The 25,963-nt window shown below is 44.3% G+C and overlaps 1 protein-coding gene and 1 long non-coding RNA gene across 9 annotated transcripts in view; one reads left to right on the forward strand and one right to left on the reverse strand.

Moving 5' to 3' along the window:
- Positions 1-25,411, reverse strand: part of VAV3 (vav guanine nucleotide exchange factor 3) — a 248,862-nt gene extending 223,451 nt beyond the window's left edge. For 7 of the 8 annotated variants that reach the window (XR_016350269.1, XR_016350268.1, XR_012905973.2 and 4 more), the window contains exon 1: positions 24,902-25,411. Coding sequence is in view for 5 of the 8 variants with exons in the window: in XM_075936644.2 (XP_075792759.2) it covers positions 24,902-25,378 (477 nt within the window). In the remaining 3 variants the exon portion in view is untranslated. The remainder of the gene's footprint in view (positions 1-24,901) is intronic. The other variant, XM_006119791.5, reaches the window with a different exon arrangement.
- Positions 25,412-25,963, forward strand: part of LOC149523930 (uncharacterized) — a 50,431-nt gene continuing 49,879 nt past the window's right edge. Inside the window, exon 1 of the long non-coding RNA XR_016350270.1 lies at positions 25,412-25,654. This is a non-coding gene — a long non-coding RNA (uncharacterized LOC149523930). The remainder of the gene's footprint in view (positions 25,655-25,963) is intronic.

The raw sequence follows: 25,963 nt of genomic DNA on the forward strand, positions 1-25,963 counted from the left end.
TCAACGAGCAGAAATATTTTCACAGTAGCATAGTCTATTTACAAAGGTTTGATTATCTACTGAACAGAAAAGCAATAGTAAGTGAGCCTAAGGCTATATGATATCCTGGCAAATGAGTCCCGCGGTCTCAGCGCATGTGTGTCACAGCATCAATCTTTAAAACTCAGTAAAAATATCACGGCCATTCCTGACCTGCATTTATTTAGGGGGGGAAGGGGGGGAGGGAGATAGAGTGTGAGTGTGAGTGTGAGTGTGAGTGTGAGTGAAATAATAGTTAATTTAAAAATTAGCACAACTCATATCTGACTAAACTTATTTATGAAAGTACATTCAGGATTAAGGCTGACAGACAATCCTCACATTCTGGTCTTAACTCATCATCGGGTATTGGCCTTTTTTTGCCTGCAGTCAAAAGTCCAAAAAGAATGGAGTTGGAAAGAAGATCCAGACATTGTGGAGTCAGAAAAGATCTTGGCAACAACAACCTAAGGGGAGGGAAGGTAAGAGGAGGGAAGGCCAGATTAGAGATGATCCAGGATAGGTTTTGGAGGACTGGAACTCAAGTAGTAGCTGATATTTTTAAATAAGCATAGAGGCGAAAGTGATAATTAGAGAAGGAGTCGTCGTCGTCAAAGGTGGATTTTTAAGAGTGAGTAGGGTGATCATCCAGTCTCTTTCTAAATGAGATAGTCCCTTATTCAAGCCCTCTTGCAGGTGTTCCGCCTTTCAAAAAAACGGTCAATTTTAACCCGTATTTTCCACTCCAGCACTCTCCCTGCTGTTCAGTTGCAGTCAGTGCAGCTGCAACAGTCTCCTGTTTGTGGATAAGTGAAAATTTCATGTTTACACTGTTTGTGTTGAAGAATTGAAAGATTTCTGCCAATATGTCGATGCGGCGTATTTTAAATTGCTAAAGAAGGCAGCAAACGATGGAGTCACCTCCCCACCACCACTACCCAACGGCCACAGAGACATGCCAGCTGCTTGCGCCCCTGCTGAACCACCAACCAGGAGTAACCTGAAGTAAGCATCTGTACCCCCATCCCCTCCCACACCCCAAACCCCTGCCCCAAGATCCCTCCCAGAGCCCACACCCTGCACCTCCTCCTGCACCCCAAGTCCCTGTCCCAGCCCTGAGCACCTTCCAACACCCAAGTTCCCTCCCAGAGTTTGCACCCCGCCCTCCCTCCCAACCCCAAACCCTCACCCCAGCCTGGTGAAAGTGAGAGAAAATGTGGAGAGTGATAGCAGGAGGGAGGGGGATGAAGTAAATGGGGCAGGATCTCGTGGAAATAGCAGGGCAAGAGTGTATGGGTTTGTGTGATTAGACAATTGGCAACCCTAAGGTGATGTGTGAGGTCAGGAGGTGATGGAGTTGATTAGTGGGATTTCCATATATGGAGACCATTTCCAAGATTCTCAGTAAATATCTGTTTGACTATTACCACCTCTAGATTATTGCAAGTAGTAGTAAATGGTCTGTCCTCACCTTGTGGGCTGCAGTAGCTTTCTCAGCCCTTCCTGAAACACCTGTCAGCAATAGCAAGCCCACAGAAATGACTCTACAACTGGAGGAAGCAGGCTTAAGAGAGCTGTATGTAGTTCAAACAGAGAACGCTTATCTCCATGGTACTAAGGTGTGGGCTAACCAGCTCCTGGTGAGAAACCAGAGATGCAGTCAAGCCTAGCAAGAAGATTTGGACTGGTCTTTACAATGTCCTATTTTTCCTTAAACCAATCAAAACTCTGGAAAGGGAGTGAGTTTTGACCCAGATAAGGCACGTGGACTGTGTTTCTGAGGTTAAAAAAAGCACATTGTCCCAGTTAGTAGTGGGAATTAGCGAGGTTCTGATCCAGTGAGTAAGAGTCTAGAGAAATTTAGAAACACTATGCCTAATATTCTCACTATCTATAAGACTTCAGAATTGTATGGCATGTGATGAGTATGGTTTTAAGGGCCCAAGAATGCTACTTCACCCATATACAGTCATAGCACTAGGGATGTTAAATTTAGATTAATTAACTATCGAATAGTCGATGGGGTTTCCATCAACTATTAGATTGGTCTACAAGGGCGCCTCCGCCTTTGAACTGTAGCAAGAGCCCTACCAGGCTCTTGCTACAGTTCAAAAGTGGAAGCTGCACGGGACCAGCAGGGGACTGACCATGATCCCTGCAGCCTCGGAAGCCCTGCAGGGAGTGTGGGGCCAGCAGAGAAGTCCCTTGTTGGCCCCATGCTCCCTGCAGCACCTCAGCCTTTGAAATGTACAAGAGCCCTGCTGGCTCTTCCCTCCCTGCAGGGCTTCTGCTTTTGAAATATACAAGAGCCCCACTGCTTCAGTCCCTGCTTGCGCCGTTTCCTGCTGTGCCTCTACCTCCCCCGCCCCCCGCCCCCCGCCCCCATGGAGACAGTGCTGAGGGGAACAGCCTTTTAAGCTGGCTCCCATCCAGCACTGGCTCCTGCTCCTCCCCTCCCCCCTGCCTCTCTCTGATAGAGGTAGCAAGGGGGGAAGCAACTAGTCGCATCACTAGTTGACTATCCGATAAGCGTGTGCTTGTCGACTAAGTCCACTAGTCGCTTACATCCCTACACAGTACCACTCTCCACTGCCACAGAAATCATGAATCCAGCAAGAATGAAAAAGGAGGATATTTTAGGCATGAAAGGAGAAGGCAAGAAGGGTGACTTTTTTATATTGAAACCGTAGATTTATTTTTCACTTCTGAAACATATTGTTATATTGATTCCATAGAGGCTAACACTTGTAGGCAGAAGGTAGCCAATAGCTCTTGAATGGTGGAAGAAATTATCTCTAAAAAGTCTGATACAAAGGACAGTTTCTATGGGTATGTCTACACTAGCTCGTTAGTTCAAGCTAGGTAGGCAAATGAGGGCAACCGGAGTTGCAAATGAAGCCTGGGATTTAAATATCCCGGGCTTCATTTGCATGTTCCCGTCCAGTCGCCATTTTTAAATCCCCCTTAGTCCAAACTCCGTGCCCGCGGCTACATGCGGCACAGAGTAGGTAGCTCGAATCAGAGATCCATTGAACGAGGAGTAACGGTACTTCAAATTAGGATCTCTGATTTGAACTACCTAGTCCGTGCCGCATGTAGCCGCGGGCACGGAGTTCGGACTAAGGGGGATTTAAAAATAGCGGCGCCCGGGAACATGCAAATGAAGCCCGGGATATTTAAATCCCAGGCTTCATTTGCAACTCCGGTTACCCTCATTTGTCTACCTAGCTCAAACTAACGAGCTAGTGTAGACATACTCTATTAGCTTTCCTAATGCTATCTGATTTTTTCCTTTTGATTTATGTTTTTCATTAGAAAATACTGACACTGAGCCAGTTCCATGGGAATCAGTCTTGCTTCAAAAGCTGTTATCTAGCACTAACGTTATTTAGTTATAATAGTGGTTCTACCTTGTGTCCAGACTGAAAACTGTTACCTTTCCATGTGCAGGGCTAACTTTATTTTCTGATGTGGGGAGGAAGAGAGATTCTGTTCTGTTCTCCCTTCTCTCTTTTCAAAGGAGAGCAAAAGAAGCTAAACTTCAGGGCAAAGTTTTTTCTAAATATCCTTCTGCTACCAGTTTAACTAACTGTGATAGATAAATCAATAACCAGAAAAAAACAAAATACAATTCTATATAAACTAAGCACTTCCCATTATTTACTGTTTTCTCCACCTCTTTCATCTCCTTCCCCATGGTATCATTGTCTGGGTTCCCATCACTGTGGGATTTTTAAGGTTCCTATTTAGAGCCATTCACTGTGAAGAGAGGAGCCAAACACCAGGTAACAGTGTGTCTATCTCATAACCTATTAATTATAATAATAATTTGTAGATTTAGATGGTTCTTTTCATCCTTAAGGATCGTAAGGTACTACACAAAACTATTTACACAGTTCATTCACCACTGAAATATGGCTACTTCTGGGGAGTACCTCAGAGTTATTTATTTCAGAGCACCAACCTCAAACTCAGGTAAAACAAGCTATTACTTAGGACCCCAACTTTCTACTTCATAGTTTGGTGGAAGGCACTTAGTCTGATCTTAACTTGCCCAAGAAGACCATAGGACTGTCACATCTTTCAATACCACACATGGAGGATAGGATGCAGAAAGGAATCTCACTACAAAGAGAAGCTGCCATTCGTATTCTGTTCATGTTCTGCATTGTCCCTTTAAATCTCTTTGTTCAGTGTTTCTATATACAGATAAACTAAGTTCTTCCTGTCTAACATTCTCACAAATACAGGAAGACAGCTTTTAGAGGATTTGCAGAGACACATTCCCTACTGAGGCCAACAGGAACTGTAAAGAGGGAGACAACAGGGAAGGGAAAATAGCAGAACACAAAGGACTAGCATCAGGGGAAAAAAGGGAATAGAAAAAAAGGGGAGGGGAGGGAAATAGGTGTATCAAATCAAGTCAGAAATAAAATACCTGGTGGGAGAGGGGTTTAAAGAAGGTAAAAATAATATACAAAGACGACAGAGATAACAGGACATGCAGCTAACACAAAAGGTGAATCTAAATAAAGGAAGGAGATGTAGAGATAAGAAAACACTAACCAAAACTCAGATCTTATCAGAGCTGCACCTTCGATTAGTCACAGACCACAGCTGCTGTCATTAAAAAAAGCCCATCTGGACTTCTGAACATAACTGATAAGATCAAATCATCTGATCCAAGGTAGAAAAGTGTAAACCATTTTAAAATAACAGGAAGGGGAAAGATTAAAAAGTAGTCATGCTTCTGTGCTAGTAGAGCAGTCAAAATAGAATTTCATCCTTGCAGGAAAAAAACATTTTGGAATTTGTTTTCACACTGAATTTGGGTTAAAAAAAAAATCAACATTTAAAAATTCCGCAGAGAACAGAAATTCGAAACAATTTCAGTTCAGAAACATCAAAAACACCTTCTCAAAATTCTGCATTTCAAAAAACTCAAAACATTAAGGCTACGTCTAGACTGGCATGATTTTCCACAAATGCTTTTAACGGAAAAGTTTTTCCGTTACAAGCATTTGCGGAAAAGAGCGTCTAGATTGGCACGGACGCTTTTGTGCAAAAGCACTTTTTGCAGAAAAGCGTCCGTGCCAATCTAGACGTGGTTTTGCGCAAGAAAGCCCCGATCGCCATTTTCGCCATCGGGGCTTTTTTGCGCAAAATGCTTTTTAGCTGTCTACGCTGGCCCTCTTGCGCAAATACATTTGCGTAAGAGGGCTTTTTCCCCGAACGAGAGCAGTATAGTATTTGCGCAAGAACACTGACAATCTTACATTAGATCATCAGTGTTCTTGCGCAAATTCAAGCCACCAGTGTAGACAGCTGGCAAGTTTTTCCACAAAAGCACTTGCTTTTGCGGAAAAACTTGCCAGTCTAGACGCAGCCTAATACAAATACAATAAAAGCCAAAATCAAATAAGTTACAACAAAAGTCTATACTTCAGTTTCAAATCAATTCAAATTTTCCTATAAATAAAAGCATTCCCAGGAAACATTTATATTTCAACAAAACAGCATTTTCCAACCAAAAACTATTCAATCAAAAAATTTTCAACCAACTCTAAATGTTATAACAGTTCTTCAAGGGAGCAGAACAGGGCTGCAACCATCTGGGTTATTGTACTTCTCCAAACTTCTCCATGAAAGGAAGATATGAAACATAAACACATAAAATATAACAGTTCGACATGCAGAACACTGAACAGCACAATACATTTTCAAAATGCCCTTTAGGGTATGGAGAAATAATCCACAAAACTGCAGTCCCATCTGTCCTGAGCACACAAACGGCAATAGAGCAATCTAGAATCAAGACAGTCCAGCCTCTTTTTTATTTATTTATTTTTTTAAATATATACAGGCAGTCCCCGGGTTACATGGATCCAACTTACATCAGATCCCTACTTACAAACGGGGTGAGGCAACCCCGCACTAGCTGCTTCCCCCCAGCAGACCAGGGAGACGCGAAGCTAGCGCCCTCCCCCAGCAGACCAGGGAGATGCGGAGCGGCTTTTCTCAGCAGACACCTCAGCTTGAGAATAAAGGACTGAGGGAAGTGAGGTGTGGGAGAATAAAACTGGGCTCGGGAGAAATGTTTGGCTAGAGTATCCCCTACAATATGTACCAGTTCCGACTTACATACAGATTCAACTTAAGAACAAACCTACAGTCCCTATCTTGTACGTAACCCGGGGACTGCCTGTATGCTGAACCTACATTGTCTGAAGGATTACACAGAGGATGGGATTGGTGAAAAACTCACAACCCATCCAAAAGGGCCACAACAGGACAATGTTAATCATGAAGCTCATAGCTTCACAGCTGTCATTCTGTCATTGTGTTACGGATAGAAGCAAAATCACCTTTAGACTTATTCTTGCCAATGTGTACCACAACCACCATTGCCTATGACAGGACATACACAAATAATGTGGTACTGTGTTTTAATTTCACGGACACTTTCCTATTCTTCTTGTGTTAGCTGAGCAAATGATAAACCTACAATTCCTACAAAAACAATAAAATAACATTTAATTATTGCAACTGAGAACCCCTCAAAGACAGCGACAGACCATTTGTTCCTATAATAGCTATTTTTAAAGCCAACACTGGAATAAATCTACCTTTACAGTAAAAATTACATTATTCCAAAGCCACAAAGCAAAAACAATAGCAAAACATAACATGTCTAAAGCTGCAGAAAGCTAAATTCTTAGCGCGCAGGACGTGTATCACATAAATGAACTAGATTCCCAAAAGATCCATCAATCTGGACAATTTTGGCTTAGAACCAATGATAAACTTGAATTGTGTTCCAGTTTGCTGCTTACAAGCACCACGCATAGTATTAACAGCAGGCTTTCTGTTCTTAACACCACTCATCTATCTTACACGTGGTCCTCTCTCATCACTGAGACTGCATTTTGATGCAAATCACACTGTTCCAGGCAGCAAAGGCTTTCATCACAGCTAATCAATTTTCCAGGGTCTTCTGTGAAAAGATAAAGCTGTAGGACCCTGCCTAAAATATATGGATATTCCACAGAATTACTGCTTAGTGCTCCATAAAGTCTGTTACAACACAGCATCGTTGGTTACTACAATTCTCTGAGGCACAATCCCTCCAACCAACAGTCTCCTCAGAGATGTTTTCGTGCTTTGTCTGAGAACAAGTCAGAGTGAGGAATTAAAATATCAACCTTGTTAACAAAGGTCACTTTCTGTTCAGTTTGGTTTTCTGTGAAGCAAGTCCTCTTAGTGGATGGGAGCTCACAACAGAGAAACTATCACATTCGTCACATTGGCCATGCAGGCTCAAAGACTGAACAAAAACAGACCCTGAGCTACCTCATGATGACTAGAGATAGCACCTCAAGGGCAGGCCGAGGCATACTGGTGGAACAGCATGTGAATAAGCTGAAGATGCCCACGAACTACCTTCTATGGACAGGACACAGCTTTTGCAAGTGAACAGGAACTTGGAAGGGGTGTGGTAGGAATTCCAAGCAAAACAGCTCTCTAGAAGCAGCAATGAGGGCAAGCCCCAGGCATGGCTCATCACTTGTTAAAATCTCTCCTTCCTAACCGCTTTCCCACAACCTCAATATACAAACACTTTCCTGAGAGATGAATTTCAGGGGGCCAAATCCTCCTAATTTCTGTAAACCTAACAGCCACTTCTAGGCGATAAACCCTAGCTTAATTCTTTAAAGACATATGCATTGACCTGCTTCCCTCACTTGCTTAAATGCTCCAGTACACTAGTGGGCAATTTGTGGCCTGAGGGCCACATGCCACCCACTGGGGTTTCACCTGTAGCCCGCAATCCTCCTGGCTGCCCTCCACCCCTATGCGCCTCTCACACACTGGGGAACCACAGCCTCGCATTTCCCTGCTCCTTCCCTTCCCTCCCAGCACTTTTGGAGCATGCAAATGGCCTGATTCACGCTCTGTCCCTGGTCCATTCCCACCCTCCCAGAGCTGGAACGCTGCAACTCAAGCTGTTCTGATTTGACCTCATGCAGCCCAGCTGCTAGATGTAGATGATAGAAAGCAGCCCAAACCCCTTGGGGCTATCAATATCACAAAACCAAGTGGTAGTCCAAAACAATGTTAACATTTGACCTATTAAGAGGGGGAAGCTCAGTAAGAATTTTAGGGTGTTTTTTAAAAGGTGTGTCATTACTAATTCAGATGGCGTACAGGATTTGTGTAGGTTACTGCATTAACTTCACATCTCTAAAGACCAAAGTTCAGACCTGTTTCAGATATCAAGTGAAAAGAATATTAAGTGAAAATTTAACCTCTAGGGAAAGCTAATCTGTATCACTAACTCTTACATAATTTGCAAAAGTTTAGAAAAACTGCTGATTAGCAATGCAAGATTTGCAATGCATGGTTACCACAAGTCAGAGCTAAAGTATGTTAGAGAGTAGCTTGAAGCAGCTTTCAAAACATCTGCCTAAGCTCTATACAATTTTATCAATCTGCCTCTTTTAAAAACAAAAGCCAATCAATGGATATCATGGTTCAGAACATTAGTTTATGTGTATCATAATCCCACTAACATCAACAGTGCAACCCACATTTACATCAGCTAATAATTTGGCCCCCAATACTATTTTAAGTATTAACATAAATTTTATAAATCGTGATCATTATCATGGGAGAGAAGGCAAGGAATCAGATTCAGGTTTTTCATCTTATATAGCACAGGATGTCAGGAAGCTGTTGTTAGTACATTACAGGCAGTCCCCGAGTTAGGCGGATCCAACTTATGTCGGATCCGCAGTTACGAATGAGGCCCTCTCCCTGGTCTCCAGCAGACCAGGGAGAGGAAGCAAAGCAGCGGAGCACGTGTGTTCCGCCGCTTTGCTCTGCTTTGCTCCCCGTCCCCCTGGTCTGCAGACCAGAAGGACGGGGAGCAAAGCGACGGAATACGCGGGCAGCAAACAGCCCAGACGCGCGTCTGGGCTGTCTGCTGCCCGCGTGTTCCGCCGCTTTGCTCCCCGTCCTTCTGGTCTGCAGACCAGGGGGACGGGGAGCAAAGCAGAGCAAAGCCGTGGAGCACGCGGGCAGCGGACAGCCCAGACGCTTCTGGGCTGTCTGCTGCCCACGTGTTCCGACGCTTTGCTCCCCGTCCCCCTGGTCTGCAGACCAGGGAGACGGGGAGCAAAGCAGAGCAAAGCCGCGGAGCCCGAGGGCAGCAGGACAGCCACGGCGCATCTGGGCTGTCCCGCTGCCCCCATGCTCTGCGGCTTTGCTCCAGACGCCTGTGGTACAGCAGCTGGGGCGCTGCCGGTTGGTCCTGTAGCGCCGCTCTGGGCGCTACTGGACCAACCCAGCAGCACCCCAGCTGCTCTGCCCCAGGCGTCCTGATTCAGCCACTGCTGGTCAGTTTCAGCAGTGGCTGAATCAGAACGCCTGGGGCAGAGCAGCTTGGGTGCTGCTGGGTTGGTCCAGTAGCGCTGAGGAGCGGCGGTGCTACTGGACCAACCCAGCAGCACCCTAGCTGCTCTGCCTCAGGCATCCCCAAGTCAGCCGCTGCTGAAACTGACCAGTGGCTGACTACAGGAAGCCCCTGCCCCGGGCTTCCTGGAATCAGCCGCTGATCAGTTTCAGCAGCAGCTGACTTGGGGATGCCTGGGGTTATGTTGAATCTGTATGTAAGTCAGAACTGGCATCCAGATTCAGCCGCTGTTGAAACTGATCAGTTTCAGCAGCGGCTGAATCTGGACGCCAGTTCCGACTTACATACAGATTCAACTTAAGAACAAACCTACAGTCCCTATCTTGTACGTAACCCGGGGACTGCCTGTATAATAAGAGTGAGGTGCTAATGTGAAGCAATAGGTAGCAGCAAGCTATAGTCAAATAATGGCCATTAGTAAATTCCATTGTCATTAAGAAGCTATAATAGCAAAAACACCCATCTGATGACAACACTGAAATATCCAGATGTGAAATCAAGATTAGTATTTAGATGCAGAGAGAAACAGATTAGATCATATACAGGTGATGTTTGCAGTTGAAATCATGAGAGGGAAAAACCAAGTTTAAGTCATAATGCAGAACAATTGAAATTCACAGGTGCAGAAAATCTATGGTGTGAGAGTTTAGAATAGTTGTACTAATATCCTGTTGATTGTTCCAAATTCTATGCTAGCACATAGCCTCCCTGAGCAGAAGGGTATTTCAAAGGGACTCCTCAGGGATAGCTTTTGCGGGATTGGGTTCTAGCAACTTCAACTTTTGAATATACAAACAATTGATTATTCTGTGACTATTCTTTTGACTAAGCAAGTTTACCAAAATTGCTATTAAGAACAATGGTAAAAAGATTAATGTGGTATTTGACTCAATGTTTTTCTAAAATATATTCTCCCACTGAACTACAAGTTGAGTCAGGCTCAGTAATGTTCAGTGAGGGTATGTCTACACAGCCAAGTTATTTCGAAATAACTTTACTATCATCTACACAGCCAAACCGCTATTTCGAAATTAATTCGAAATAGCGGAGCGCCTATTTCGAATTTGGTAAACCTCATTCCACGAGGAATAGCGCCAATTCGAAATAGCTATTTCGAAATAAGTGCTGTGTAAACACTTATTTCAAAATAGGGGGCCTCCAGTCTTCCCAGAGTGTCCTAGTAGCTACTGCAGCCTCAACCAAGAACACTCTTCTCTCTCCCTCCCCCCTCCCCGGAGCCCTTAAAGGGGTTGACTCTGGCCACAGTGCCTGTGCCAGCTCCAAGCCTGCCAGCCCAGAGCCAGCAGTCACTGCCCCAACCCAGTGGCCCAAAACATGAGTCAGCAAGCCACTGGCAGCCAGGCCTCCACCGCTCCCCAGGAGCAATCTGCCAGCTCCCAGGAGCACCTTCCTGGTCCAGGGTGGAGATCATGAACCTTATTCAGGTTTGGGGGGGATGCCCCCAATGTCCATGATCTCTGCACTAGATGGAGGAATGCAGCCATCTATGGCAGGATAGCTGCCAACCTGGCCACCATAGGCCACATGAGAACCCAGGATCAGGTTTGCATGAAAATCAAGTTGGTCCGGCGAGACTCCCAATCCTGAGCTTCCCCTCCCTATTTTTCCCGTTGCTTCACCCTTCCAGCTCCCTCTTCCCAGGTTTCTCCCACCCCCTCTTCTCCCTCTCCCGCCTCCTTTCCCCAGTCTCACCAGAGTTTCGTTTCCCCTCCCCCACCATTTTGTTAAATAAAGAGAGTTTGTGTTCATGAAAATACATGTATTTTATTTGACATCAGGAAGGGGGTTTAGGGAGGGGTAAGTGGAAGGAAGTGAGGGAGGAATGAGGCAAAAGCCCCCACTGGAGCAGATCAGGGAGGCCCTTAGTGCTCTTCAGGGTGGAAGCTCTCCCACAGGGCCTCCTGGATTCTGACAGCCCCCCGATGGATCTCCTAGATGGCAACCTGCAGAAAGTGTAGCCAGGCTCGCAGTAACGCATCCACGAGAAGCACCAGAGCACCCAGGGGCAGCTCTGGCTCCATGCTGCAGAGTACTGTGGTGTCCCGAGAGAGGGCAACCAAAGCCCGTGGAGACAAAATGCCTTGCTGTCCCTCATCGAGGTAGACAAGCAAGCAGGGAAACCTGAGAACCGGCTGTCCGGGGTGGCGGTCCCTTTAAGCACAGGCCTCAGAGAGCCTCAGGCAGCAGCCACACAAAGTAACTCCTGACCTAATGCCCTACCGGACCTGGTTCTGGACAGCCTTAAATACGATTCAGCATCCACTCAGTGTGGACGCGCTATTTCGAAATAGCAAAACGCTATATATAAATAATTTGTTTCTGTTCTGTGGATCCTAATTACAACAGTTGTTCCTGTAGTAGCCTTATTCACAATATCTTAACAGACTCTGACACAAAATAAATGACTTTATATTTGCATACTTTAGTTTTTCTTTGGCAAATTGGCTCTATTTTCTGTGCATCCCGGTTATACTTGGTATTATCTGCAGTTGACTGTTTTGCCCCTCTTTTCCTTCAATTTGATAGGACAAGTGTGAGAATTTGGAGCTGTGAACTACTACAGTAATTCCTCATTTAACACTATAGACGTGTTTCTGAAAATGTTTGTGCTAAGCAAAAACGTGCTATGCAGGGTCAATTTTCCCATTCAAAATAATGGAAAAGGTGGGGGGTTGCATTTCAGGTGGTGGTGGCAAAGTCAATTATTTGTTGGTGCTTGGTCATCAACGTCAACATTAGCTATCTAGCAACACAAGAGATCTAGCAAACCAAGTCGCCACAGTTTGTTAAAACACAAAGATAAACACGTGAGTGAGAGGAGGAGTGCTGCGATGACGTATATTCATCCACTCGTGAGTATTTCCACTGTTTTCACCAACTTATATCGCCACACGAAGTAGTCCGCCGCTTGATTATTTTCGTGTTATTTCGGGGACAGTTGTGTTATTCAAAAAACATTCCCTAAAAAAATCGTGCTATTGCAAAAATCGTGCTATTTCTTAGGATATGTCTGCACGGCAAAGTTATTCCGAAATAACAGCTGTTATTTCTAAATAACTTTCCTAGCGTCTACACAAGATAGCTGCTATTTCTAAATTAATTTGAAATAGCAGAGGGCTTATTTAGAAATTGGTAAACCTCATTCCACGAGGAATAGTGCCAATTTCGAAATTGCTATTTCGAAATAAGAGCTGTATAGATGCTTATTTCAAAATAGGGGGCCTCAAGCCCTTCCCAGGGTGCCCTGCTGGCCGCCCTGGCTACAAGGTAACTTCTGACCTGATGCCCTGCCAGAACCAGTTCCAGCTGGCCTTAAATGCAATTCAGCATCCAATCAGTGTGGACGTACTATTTCGAAATAGTAAAAAGCTATTTTGAAATGCAGTTTGTGTGTAGACGCGTTATTTCGAAATTAGATATTTCAAAATAACGCTGTAGTGTAGACATACCCTTACAGAACCTATAATGAAAATTTAGCATGGGGTAAGAGTAGGAGTTCAAAGGGAATTGACTAGTAGCTATTTTTATCCTCACAATGACCTGAAGAACCAACCTTAATAAGAGACAGGCGCTGGTGATCTAATAAAACAACTCTCTCAATATTCAGAATCATCTAAGTGATATGGGACAAAAGAAAAACTTCTCTTCTGTAGCACATCCCCCATCTCAAGCTGCCTCCCCCTCTTTCCTGCCATGTCACAGCAGTGCAAATCAGAAAGCACTCTAGGTGGCCTTCTCAACAGTACATCATACCTGGCTACACTGAATTCCTTAGTGGTCCACGTAACTAGAGCCCTGCAAATCTGCAGATATCTGTGGACCATTTTTGTGGATAGTGGAGAGGATCCAGATACAACTGCTCAGGGCTCTACTCACCTGTGGCACCTAGCCTGTCACATCTGGCTCAGGCAGCCCAGAAGGTACAGCCCACTCAAGGTTGACGGAGAGCAGCTAACGGCTGGAGCTGGGCAGCAAGACGGAATCGGAGCTGCCCAGTACCCGCTTGCCTTGCCATTTCCTGTGCAGCAGCTGAGGGCCCTCATGTACCATCACCCTCTCCAACATGGTTCAATCTAGAAGCACTAGACACAGTCCCAACCGATCAACTTCTGGGCAGAAGGGTCTGCCCCCCAGACATAGGGATTGGAGCGAGCCGAATCTCAGCATCCCATTCCTCCCCCTCACTCTGATGGAACATGCACTGCTACTGCCGAGTGCCATCTCTCATGAGCCCCCAGAAACAGCATGCGAAGCAACACCCAGGCTACCCCTTCTCATCTTTGTGCTAATTCTTCCCTGTAAGATCCTGCCCCCACACCTGGAATCATAGAGCTGGAAGAGACCTCAGGAGGTCATCAAGTCCAGCCCCCTGCCCAAGGCAGGACCAATCCCACCTAAATCAACCCAGCCAGGGCTTTGTCAAGCTGAGACTTAAAAATTTCTAGGGATGGAGATTCCACCACCTCCCTAGGTAACCCATTCCAGTGCTTCACCACCCTCCTAGTGAAACAGTTTTTCCTAACATCCATCCTAGACCTCTCCCACTATAACTTGCTGCTGCAGGTGTGGATGCAGATAGAAATAAAAGATGGCTAGCAGATGGTGGGTTCATCCGGGTGGATGGGGATCAGTTCTGAGTCCACATTTTTGGATCCCTGCAGGGCTCTACACATAACTTCAGCACAAAAATGATCCTGGCAAGTAACTCAATACTTTTCTAACTCCTTTTTTTCTTTTGCTGCCCCTTACACAGTATTCTCCTCCGTTTTCGTTTTATCCTCTTGCTCTAAAATTCTATACTTATCTTCTTCCTCTCTCTCAAACCAGTGTATTATCTATCACTCCCTAGCTAACTCCTCCCCCGCCATGCTTACTCTCAGGTGTGACACTCTTATCAGCTACCAGGAATTCAACTTATAATTACCAGGTTCCCTAATAAATTCCCAACATTGCCACTCACTCTCACATTGGCTCCCAAGCTGGTGCTGACATCACCTGTAAGCTGTTCGCTGTTCCCTGTAAGCTGTGCACTTGTGTGGCCACTTAGAAAAAATTCAGATGTTGCCCAGCTGATTAGCAGAGTGCCCACAGCTAAATTCTGGGTTTCTATTGGTGGTGCACATTAGCACATGCCTTGGTGCATATAAAAATTTATTCTGCACATGGATGAAAAAAATCCGTACATGGATGGAAAAGATTGGAGGGAACATTGCCTGGCAGTATTCCATAAACAATCCTCTTTTTCTCCTTTTCCTTCCCAATATCCATATTTCCTTCTCATCTATCAGTCACCTCACTGCCTTTACCTCCCCATTTGCTTTTTTACTCCTATAATTTCCTTTGTCAGTTTTCTCATTTGACCTTCGGTAAAAGAAAGGGTTAGAGCCAGAAAACAAAAATCCTTTTATCCTCCTGATGTTTAAATCTGTAGACAATAAAGCTGTAGATTGTCCTGGTGTCAAATACTACTGCCCTGGTAATTAACTTCCTAGAATACAGTCAGCATGTTATAATGGACATTCAAGGACGTGCCACCATCACTGCATCATTGAAGAGTAACACAGGACATGCACAATCTGGCTCTCTGGATTTTTCTTAGCCTGAATCTTAAATGATTTTCCTATTTTCTTTCCAGTCTCCTTTTGCTCTCTGATGCCCCTTTTATTCCTGCCTGTTAGCTCTCTAGTTCTTCCATCTGCTTGCCTCCCACTTCGGCTACCTCTCCTCTGTCTTCCACCCTCTTTTTTTTTCTCTTTCCCTTTCACCAGCCTACTGTCACCACAACAGCCCCTGTCCACGGCCAGCCCCGGCGGACAGCAAGCAGAGGCTGCTCTGGCAGCAGTCTCTGTTTAAAAGCTGGCTCTCCCAACACCATCTCTGTGGTGTCACCTGTCCCGCTAACGCTGCTGCCCTCTCCAGCAGCAGCCCCTTGTCCGCAGCCAGCCTCCCTGAAGTCCCCTGCAGACAGGGGCTGCTGGACCCAGTGCAAGCTGGGACTGAGCAATCCTGGCTCACGCCGGGTCCAGGAGCTACCCACACTGCAGCTCTGTAGTTTAAATATAGTAGTAGCCGGGCTACCTGTGCATCTGGTTCTTACTACATTTAAACTGCAGAGCCACAGTGAGGGTAGCTCCCAGACTCAGCACGAGCTGGGACTGAGGAAGTCTTCTCTTATCGACTAATCATGTAGTCAATAAAAATTTTATCAACTACATGATTAGTGGATTACCCACCTCTTAACATCCTTAATTCAAGTACGAGAAGACTGATCAATTTGGCAGCAGGGAAGAGAAGCAATTCTCTCAAAACAAAGAAACATTACTGTCTCTGTTAGTTGATGTTAGTTATGTACACTGTAGCTGACTGATTCATGAATTAATGTAGCATACATACTGCAATTCTGATTTATATTTTATAAACTCCGAAATCCCCAATTAGCTCAAATATGGATTCTCCTGATTTAAAAAAAAAAAAAAAAAAAAAAAAAAAAAAGTTCTCCTGAGCTGAAAACTATTATGCCAAATTCCAAATCCTTGAGAAATCAATTATAATAAAAATGCTGACACAATCTTGGCTCCTGGGGTCATTGCCGAGGACCACTATAAATTATTGTATATTTTTTCAAAATTCAGATCTTTTCATCCCCTCCTACGATTTAAGGGACAGGCACATCTCATTGCACATGGAGCTTGGCAGACATATTGCCATCCAAGCATGCAGGAGTTTATCACTAAATCTTAATTTCTACACCTAAAGATAACTCAGACACAGAATGACAGCAATAATCTACTTTTATTGCTTTAGGTGGTCATATGAAAAAAACTACTTCTTTCAAAATAAGGGGTGAAAATGTATAAAGCTTAGACAAAATAAACCTAGCTTTATGTTATTATTTTAAGAATGATTACAGCACATAGTTATTTAAAATAAATAATTTATATAAACATCTCCGTTAGTAAACTCCCATCCTGGCAGCACATCAGTTGCAGTTTTCCTGTTTAGCAATTTCTCACAAGTTAACAGAACTCCTTGCAAAAACTATTTCAAAACTAATTTACAACATGGCACAGATGTAGGAGTTGCAAAAAAAAATCATCTAATGCAGATCAGCACAGCTAATTTGTTTAAAGGACCACATTTCTGATGACAATTTATCCAATATCTGTTACAATTCAAATTGAAACATTATGATTAGAACTTACAGTTATAGTTCATTTCTATTATTTACACCAGTGTAATCCAACCCTGGAGAAACAATTCGTCATGAAGTGGAATTACCACAAAGTTACAAGGCAACAATTCTATCAGCAGTCAAGGTCAGCATGTGTTGATGTGATATCTAAACTCAACTAAAACGGTCCTTCTCCTTCCCCCTTTTCTGGCTGCTTGGAAAGCTCCAGCACTGGCTTTACAGTAAGGATCATGCTGCTTGTAATGCGTGTTTGTTCTGTGCAACACCAACCAAAGTCTCAGTATTACCAACATCATACTACAAAACACAAACTCCAGAAAATCATATTGGCCAAAAAAAGAGACTTTAAAAAAAGTTTAAATGTGTTTTGTCTTCTGAACAACTCATGCGGCCAGTTCCTGCAAACTTAGATAGTAATGTGATTTTGGCCCTTGCTACAAGACCCTCACCAGGGACAGGTTCCCATTGTCAGTCTTTGTAGAAACATACACTAGGGACAGTCTCTGCCCCCAAAGAGCTTCTCATAGAATCATAGAATCTTAGAGCTGGAAGAGACCTCACAAGGTCATCAAGTCCAGCCCCCTGCCCAAGGCAGGACGAATCCCAACTAAATCAATTCAGCCAGGGCTTTGTCAAGCCAAGACTTGAAAACCTCTAGGGATGGAGATTCCACCACTTCCCTAGGTAACCCATTCCAGTGTTTCACCACCCTCCTCGTGAAATAGTCTAGCTTCTAGTCTAGTGAAAAGCTTAGTGGTGAATTTATGACATGGAAGCTGGAACTAGGACCTGTCAGATTCCTCTCACATAGGCAGTATAATATCCATTGATGAGAACAACTTTTAATCCCTGCTGAATTGGGCACAGTTCACACTGGTGACCTACAGGCAAAAGGCTCTATACCTATTAGCAATGCCCTAAGATTCCAGGCCTCATAAGCATTAATGTTAGTCCTTAAAAAATGAAGCTGACTTCATAAGCTGATAAGTTTATTAAGTGAAATTCTGACCTTCCTAGAGCTCTTGCAGTGGCCCTTCCACTCCCAAGACACAATCTCTCACACATTGCTGTGAGTTGGCCAAACACTATTCTTAAGAGACAATTCTCAGTAACCAAACATAAACAATAAAAAAATAGTAAAACAAACATTTGCACAATATCAAAATGTGCTTCTAAATACAATGCTCTGTGATTTAAAAATCATCCAAACAATGGCTCCAAGGTCCTTACGTTGACTTGTATACATTTTTTACTTCAACAAGTGGCATCATGATTAAAGGTCTAGAAAACATGACCTAAAAGGGAAGACTGCAATAATTGGGCTTGTTTAGTTTAGAAAAGAGAAGACAGAGAGGACAGGATAGCAGTTTTCAAGTATCTAAGGCTGTTACAAGGAGGAGAGAGACAAATTATTCTCCTTGGCCTCTGATGATAGGACAAAAAGCAATGGACTTAAATTGCACCAAGGGAGGTTTAGCTTGGACATTAGGAAAAACTTCCTGTCAGGATGGTTAAACACTAGAATAAATTGCCTAGAGACGTTATGGAATCTCCATCACTGGAAATATTTAAGAGCAGGTTGGATAAACATTGATCAGGGACGATCTAGACAGAGCTTGGTCCTGCAGTGAGGGCAGGGGACTGGACTTGATAATCTCTTGAGGTCCCTTCCAGGTCTAGTATTCTTGATTCTATCGTCAGCAGTATATGAATCTATAACCTTCAGATCCACAGCACAAACCACTTCCACCATATCTATAGGAGTGACCTGAGTAAGGGGGTGTATGGGAGAGAACAATTTGCTATTATCTTCTATGTAGCCCAGCCCAGAAAGCGAGAGACTACACACACATTGCCAGAGGGCCATACCAGCATTTGTGACACAACAGAGGAATGCATAGGCAACAGGAGTCTTGGTTTCCATTCCTAGCACAGACAGTGGACTATGATCTAGTGGTTACAAACATCAAAGCCAAATGCACTGACATCCCTGCTTGGGTCACCTGTGAGGCCTGAAGGCCGGACGGCTCTGTATGTAAAAACCAGAGTCTCTATCATTTCATCCAAAGAACTAGCTCTCTTACCCTGGTAACAGTCATAAATCTCTATGTGTGGCATAGCTGCTACAGGATAGCAGAGTCACAGCATATCAGTGTGGGTTACAGAAAGATTGAATTTGCCATGCTCCTTCTGAAAGCTTTACATGGCAAAAGTGGAGGAGACTTTGAATCTCTGAGATCAGAGGCCTTGGGGCTATGTCCCGCTCTGCCTGTAATTCAAGCTCTCACTTATCTTCTGAAATTGGTGAATGATAACTACCCCACAAAGCCTGAAACTTTGATTCACATAAGTGATTTGAAGGTCAGAGAAATGTTAACACCAATCAGAGGACAAGCTGGAAATAGAACTCATGCTTTCACTAGACTATAGGACATTTTATGAGGCATGTGTCTCGCTCTCTGTTTTTGCTTCCCAAAATTCTGGGAAGAACTTCCCAAACTCTTCACATCACCATATATCTACTTGTAGCAGGGACCAAACTCGTGAAATCTGACACACTGAACAGGAAAATACTAATTTGACTCCACCAAAGATACATGCATAACCACAAAGAGTCACAAAAGGATCAAACAATGCAAATAAAATATTACTACAGGTATCTTAGCTTGCAAAGCAATATGCACTAGTGGACTGAGTATATGCATCCGGGAGCTAGGATCTCCCAAATTCTAATTCCAAGTCTACCATTGGCACTTACCCTGTCTGTGTCGGGGGAAATACCATACTACTTGCTATATCCCAGGACTAGGAGAACTAACTAGCATTTCCAAAAAACCATTAAACACATATGATGCAGATACATAGTCTAAAATTCTTTGTGCTACTGACAAGTGTAACTATTTCTCAAAACACTGCAGATCTACAGCCTAATCATGACAGAGTATCTCCCCAAGAGGTACTAAGTACCTTCAGTTGCTTATGCTAGAATGGGAGTGGCACCTTTTTAGAATGCTCAGCACCTCTCAGGATTAGTCCCTTAATTTTCTATGTATGCATTGCTGACCTAGATACATTTTTTAAACGTATCCAAGGTTATAATGATTTCTGAAACTTTCAAGGGGATGATTCTCTAATGTGGAAAGTGCCTCCTGCAACGGGCTGATTAACTTCTCTGGTGAAAATCAATGGAAGAACAGGATTCTCTTTATTTTGCAGAGACACATAGCACCTAGAATAAATTAGCCAATTCTTTACTAGGATCAACATTTGGCCCGTATAGGTTTTGAGCCACATAGACAAACCCCTGGATGTGCAAGGAGTCCCATTGAAGTCAGTAAGGCCGGAAGCATGCACAAGCGTCCATCTGCACAGAGTAGCTTGCCAGATCAGGACCTTGGCTGGATCTGTGCCTCAAAAACTTACATCCTTCTTCCCCCTCTGTGAAGCATTAACCATACCTCTGACATTATACAAAGATATAATATATGCAGATCTAAAAGTTTCATTTCAAAAATATATTATAAATAAAGTAACATTCCCAATCATATTTGAAAACTCCTATTTACAGTGAATACTCAGCAAACAGGTATGATCCTCAAATTAGCCTGCTTTCTTAGACACATGCATTCATACTTTACACATTATAGATTTCTCCAGAAAGCTCTATTTGAAAAAGAATGTAAGAGGATATTTTGCTTTAGTCTGCTGAAAATAAGCATCCAACTATTACTGCTTTAATTGATCAGAGGTAAAATCAACTAGCATTGTTCTAGACAAGTAGCAGTAATTCTGAGACACAGCTGATTACAATTAGTTACTGACCCAGAAAACATTGAATGTTATTATAAAGAAATCTTTGTAGTTTATTAACCCAGTAGAATATATTTACATATTTTTATTCATGATGAAATGCTAGTATTATATGAAGCTATATCCAACATTTGAGCTGTACATTATAGTTTTACAAGCTAAGGTAATATCAACGTGCAAACCTTATGCATTTGGATACAAAACAGATTGCCTACAAGGAATCACCCACATATATTCTGCATACAGGGATGTATAAATAGCTAAATATACCATGAGTTGGAGATAAGACCAGATTAACCTTTCTGTGGGCCCCGGGGCTATTAGATTTTATGGTACCTTGGGGGTTTGGAGTGTGCAGCAGATGGGGTGCAGAAGGAGGTGCAGCTCCAGCTGGGGAGATGGGCTCTGGGATGGGGCCAGAGATGGGACACGGGGTTGAAGTCTGGCAAGAGGCTCAGGTGCAGGCTCTGAGTAGGAGTTTTGGTGCGGGGGTTCAGGAGGGAATGCAACATGGAGGCTCCAGATGGAAGGTACTTAGCTTGAGTGGCTCCTGGTTGGTAGCACATCAAGACTAAGGCAGGATTCCTGCCTGCCTCTGCACCACGCAACTCTTCTCCCTGAGGCAGCCAGCATGTCCAGCCACTAGACAGAGGGGCAAGGCCACTGCGCATGCTGATTGTGCCCATATCCCCGCTGACTCTGGCCAACAGTTCCTGGCCAAAGGGAGCTGTGGAGCCAGTGCTGGGGGCAGCGGCAGCACACAGATATTTCCTTTATGTCCCAAGGGGCACACCAGCAAACTGGTGCTCGCAGCTCCAGTCCCACGGGGCACTGAGGCTTGGAGACTAGTGTTTGGCCCGCAGTGCAGAGATTTGCCACAGGCCAGATGAAAAGAAGCAGCAAGCCACATCTAGCCCATGGGCCTGTGGGGGCCTCCTTCACTGGAGGCCCTGGGCTGCAGCCCCTAAACCCCTGCAGTAATCCAACCATGGTTGGCAAACCAGGATTCAGAGGAAGGAGAATCCTTCCCTCCAATGCCAGAAGCTGAATGTCAGACTGATGAACCCGTGCTCTGTTCCAATCTAGCACATCCTACTTATTGTATACTGCTGCTAAATGTGTGCTGTAAGAGAATTCACGTGAATTTGTTCCATTTAAAATTCATGTCCTCTACCATATCTACATCATTTAACAAAGATACAGAATACCACCTATACACACACACACACACACACACACACACACACACACACACACATATAATGTCCTATATAATTTTCAAATGTTGAAGTATTTTAGAACACTTCCACCTACTACACTGTTGGTGTAGCTTTTATTTTGACTGGTTGCACTTTGTTCTTGATATATTTTTATCCTGCATTACTGGTTTTTACAGAGTATTTTGCAGCAAATGAATTTGCCAAAATGAGAATGCTGTAATAAAAAGAAAGAATATAACTGACACCAACCAGTGACTGTGGACTAAATGTGTCAAGTGAATGTAGTCAGTTTACATCAATTGTACTGATATCTATTTTCAGTAACACATTAAATAAGAGGAGGTTCCTAAATTGGATGGTAATATTGCATATCTAGTCATCTAAAATGAGCTTCAATAGAAAAAGTAGAACCTTATAAATTATTAGGTCTTTCTGGCATTCAGAAAGTTGGAAAATGGTGGCAAATGTTAAAGCCTATTCTCCCTTCATCAGACATTTACTTAGCTTCTGTACACTTCAGTGAAGTTACAAGTACACATCAAATGGGGTTAGAAGCAGACCACTTATACTCAGAATTTCTTCTCATAATATTTTAATATAATGTTAATATTTTATGCTGACATATTAAAGACTGGCACTCTGGGGCAATGAGAAGATATGCATCTAGGTATAATCCTAAACAAAATCTTTGTTTAAAAGGAATGGAAGAGTGAAACCATGCTTCAGTGGAGTCCTACTAATGCCTAGCATCTGTGTGTTTATATAAGACTCTAGTTAATTCACAACACTGCAGAAATTGTGGATCTTACAAATTAGGCTTCCACGACAACTGTCAGCTGAGCAGGACTGACAGTGGGAACACCAGCAATGAGCCACCCAGAGCTATAGTTGTTGCAAAAATTCTGGCGTATCAAAAATTAGCAGGCATAACATAATACTGGATTGCTTATATTGCTCTAGCAATTTTTTCTTAAACAAATTGGTCTTCTCTTGCTTATTCCAAATTAACGGAATTAATAAAGGTACATTATTACCTTTCCACAATTTTCCATGTTTTCTCCACAATCCAATCTCAATTATTTAACAATCACCCTGAGATTCAAGTATGGCCCAACATGAATTTCTGTACCGAAAATTCTATATCTCTACAAAAAACAAAGTATAAGAATGTCTGGAAATTAACAGTGAAGAGACCCAAACAATTCTCAACAGACATATTCCTCTCTCTTCATTAACCAATCTTAACTTGCCTCCCTAAAATCTGCAAATATACATGCAAGGATAAAAACAAGTTACAATAACACACACCCACCCCGTTCCTGTAACTCTCAAATGCCACCTCCACTCGTCTGCACTAATGTCCTTCCTCTATTCTTTGCACAATCCATGTCCTTGAGGATCCCTACTCTCTCCTTTATTAATGCCATCATCCTGCCTATCATGTACTCACATCCACTTTCCTACTCCTTCCATTCGAAAAATAGGAAACATGGCATCACAACTACCTCACCAGGTATCTCTCAGTCACCTTCTATCCTCTGTCACCTATTCATGACTCCATATTTCTTCCCAACTCCTATCTCACTCCAATCCTCCTCCCCCCCTCCACCAAACTCCCACTTCCAGTCTATGCCCCATTAGGTACCCTTTTGTCAAGGTCAAGCCAGCAAACTAGAAAAAGTCCATTAATTATAAATTGTTTATATTAAATACATTTTCATGCTCTTTATCGCCCCCTATAAGATAAAAGCAATTTGTTTTCAGCAAGGCCCACAAAATGTAACTGAATTCTGTATGTCTCCCCACAGGAGCACAGAGACTACCCAAGCAGATTCATTAGCATGTTCAGGCCCAATTTCAGAAATTCTAAATCGTTATGAGACAGAATACAAAAAAATTAATGGGATTTTTTTCAAATCTGAAGGGCAGGTATTTGCAGTTCAAAACACCATAACTTTCTAACTGCTCTTTTTTTAAAAAACTATGTTTCTCAAAACTTATCTGGGTTAAGATGAAGGATGTAAAGATTAAGGAAGATTGTAAGGGAAAGGAAGGTGTACTAAAACAGACTTATTTGGGAAGCTAGCTTAACTTGGTTATTATTACTCCATAGATTAGTTCTATAATTCATACAATTCCAAAAAGAAGGGGGATACAAAACAAGGCCTTGGTGCTGCAGAAACTTATCCACCCAATTAACAATCTGCATATTTAACTCAATATGACTACTTACATGCTTAAAATTAAGCATGTGCTTTTTTGCAAGATCAACAAACTGGACCACTGGCCTTTGTAAATTGTTCCACACCTGTGCAGAACCCTTCCAACTTCAAAGGAGCTTCCCATGGGCCCATGGTTCATATGTGCTTTATAGGACTAGGGCATCTCAAAAATGAACACAAAGGAAATTCACATAAGGGCCAACTTTATCTGACAAAAAGCAGTCAAAACCGAAATCACATGCTTAAAGTATCACAGCTTTGTGCAGGGATATTACAGCTTCTGAGGTCTTTAAGAAGCCCCCTGTCCCGAGGTGCACAATACAATATATAATCCAAATCCTAGCTTTAACTTTGATCTCCATGAAGATCAGATGCCTAACAATCTCACATACAGCTTTTGTTATATTTCTTTGCCTGTCTTTTGAGGAATGGTTGAGGAAACACTATAAACACCAGCATGAGACAAGACCACATGCCCAGAAACCTTCAGAGGGCTGCAATAAATGTATGTCAACTTAGTCTTCTTCCGCCTTCCTCGCCCCCCCAACTATTGTAAGTATATTGAATGGTAATTCATCAGGACACAATTTGACAACAAAACAAAATTGGAACAGTTGGGAGGGGGTGTCTTTCTGTTTGGCTTTAGGGGGTTGTTTGTTGCTTTTTAAAAAAAAAACCAGGAGGCATCATGTCAATTTGTCTTCATAATAACTACTGCCATCCCAACAGCGTGGGTACAGTGCCCACGCAGGGCCAGGGGCCCATCCCACAGTGGGGCTTGGCTCCCACCCACACCTCGCCCTCGCCCGCTCCCTCTCCCCCAACACTCTGCGGAGCGAAAGGCGGCGGCGAGGCGCGGAGCGCTCCGAGCATCCCAGTGTCCGCGGGGCGCAAGGAGGCGGCTGGTGCCCGGGCGCCGCGGGACGGGCGGAGCCGGCGCCCTTACCTGGGACATCTGGGGCCGGAGGTTGATCTCCTTGAGGTTGATGGAGTGGGCGCGCAGGTTGTTGAGCAGCTGGCACAGCAGGACCCCATCGCGGAGGGTCTGCGCCAGGTCGAACACCTGGGCCGTGGGCCAGGTCACTCGGTGGTTGGGCGGCAGCACCTTGCAGTGGATCAGCCAGTGGGCGCATTGCTTCCAGGGCTCCATGCCGGGCGCGGAGGATGCTGCGGGCTGCAAGCGCCCGCTCCCCCAGCCCAGCGAGGCAGGGCGGCCCCCGGGGCTGCGCCGGGCTAGAGCGTGGCGCGCGCTGGGCTCCCCGCTGCCCGCAGGGCTCCGCTCCGGCTCTTCCGCCCGCTCCGGCCCCCAGCAGCTCGCGAGCGGCAGCAGCTGCCGGGCGGCGGCGGCGGCTCGGGAGGCTGCGTGTGAGCTTCCCCCTCCCCCTCTGCGCAGAGGATGGGCTCGGGACAGGTGCGCGCGCATTGGCTCTGAGCAAGCGGTGGACGCTCTGCGGAGGCGCCGTCTGCAGGGCGGGTGGCCCCGGGACCCCTTCTTCCCATGGGGGGCCGCCTGCTGGAGCGGGCAGCCCCCGCGAGGCACGAGGACAAAGGCTCCTCCCGCCCCGTTCCAAGGAGGGAGCTCGTTAGGGTCCGTGGTAGCTGGTGGAGCAACTTTCCTGAGACTTCTGCAGACCTGCCCGCTGAGCTGCTGGAACCAGGGGACAGCTGGGACCCGGCCGCCTTCTTCCATGAGACTCCGGTGCGAGTTGGAGCGGGAGGGGGTAGGATCGGGCAGCAGAAATGCGGTGTTGGCTATTAAAATTACCAGCCACTTTTTTAGTGCCACAGAAATGTACTGTTTGGGGCCCTGCCTTGCTTACTATCAGCAGTCTCTCTGGCAGTAGGACTGGAACAATATTTATGGTGGGGGGTGCTGAAAGCCACTTGATCCAAACTGTAAATCTTGCATCTGAGGGAAACCACTTCAAGCCAGCGAGTGCAGCATCACATGGCCCTAATTCCAGTTTAGTTCCGCTGTCAGTAAAGCCAAAGTAACTTTTGTTTTCAT

This window comes from Pelodiscus sinensis, chromosome 9, assembly GCF_052426305.1.
Source record: "Pelodiscus sinensis isolate ZL-2025 chromosome 9, ASM5242630v1, whole genome shotgun sequence".
NCBI classification, from domain to species: Eukaryota; Metazoa; Chordata; order Testudines; family Trionychidae; genus Pelodiscus; species Pelodiscus sinensis.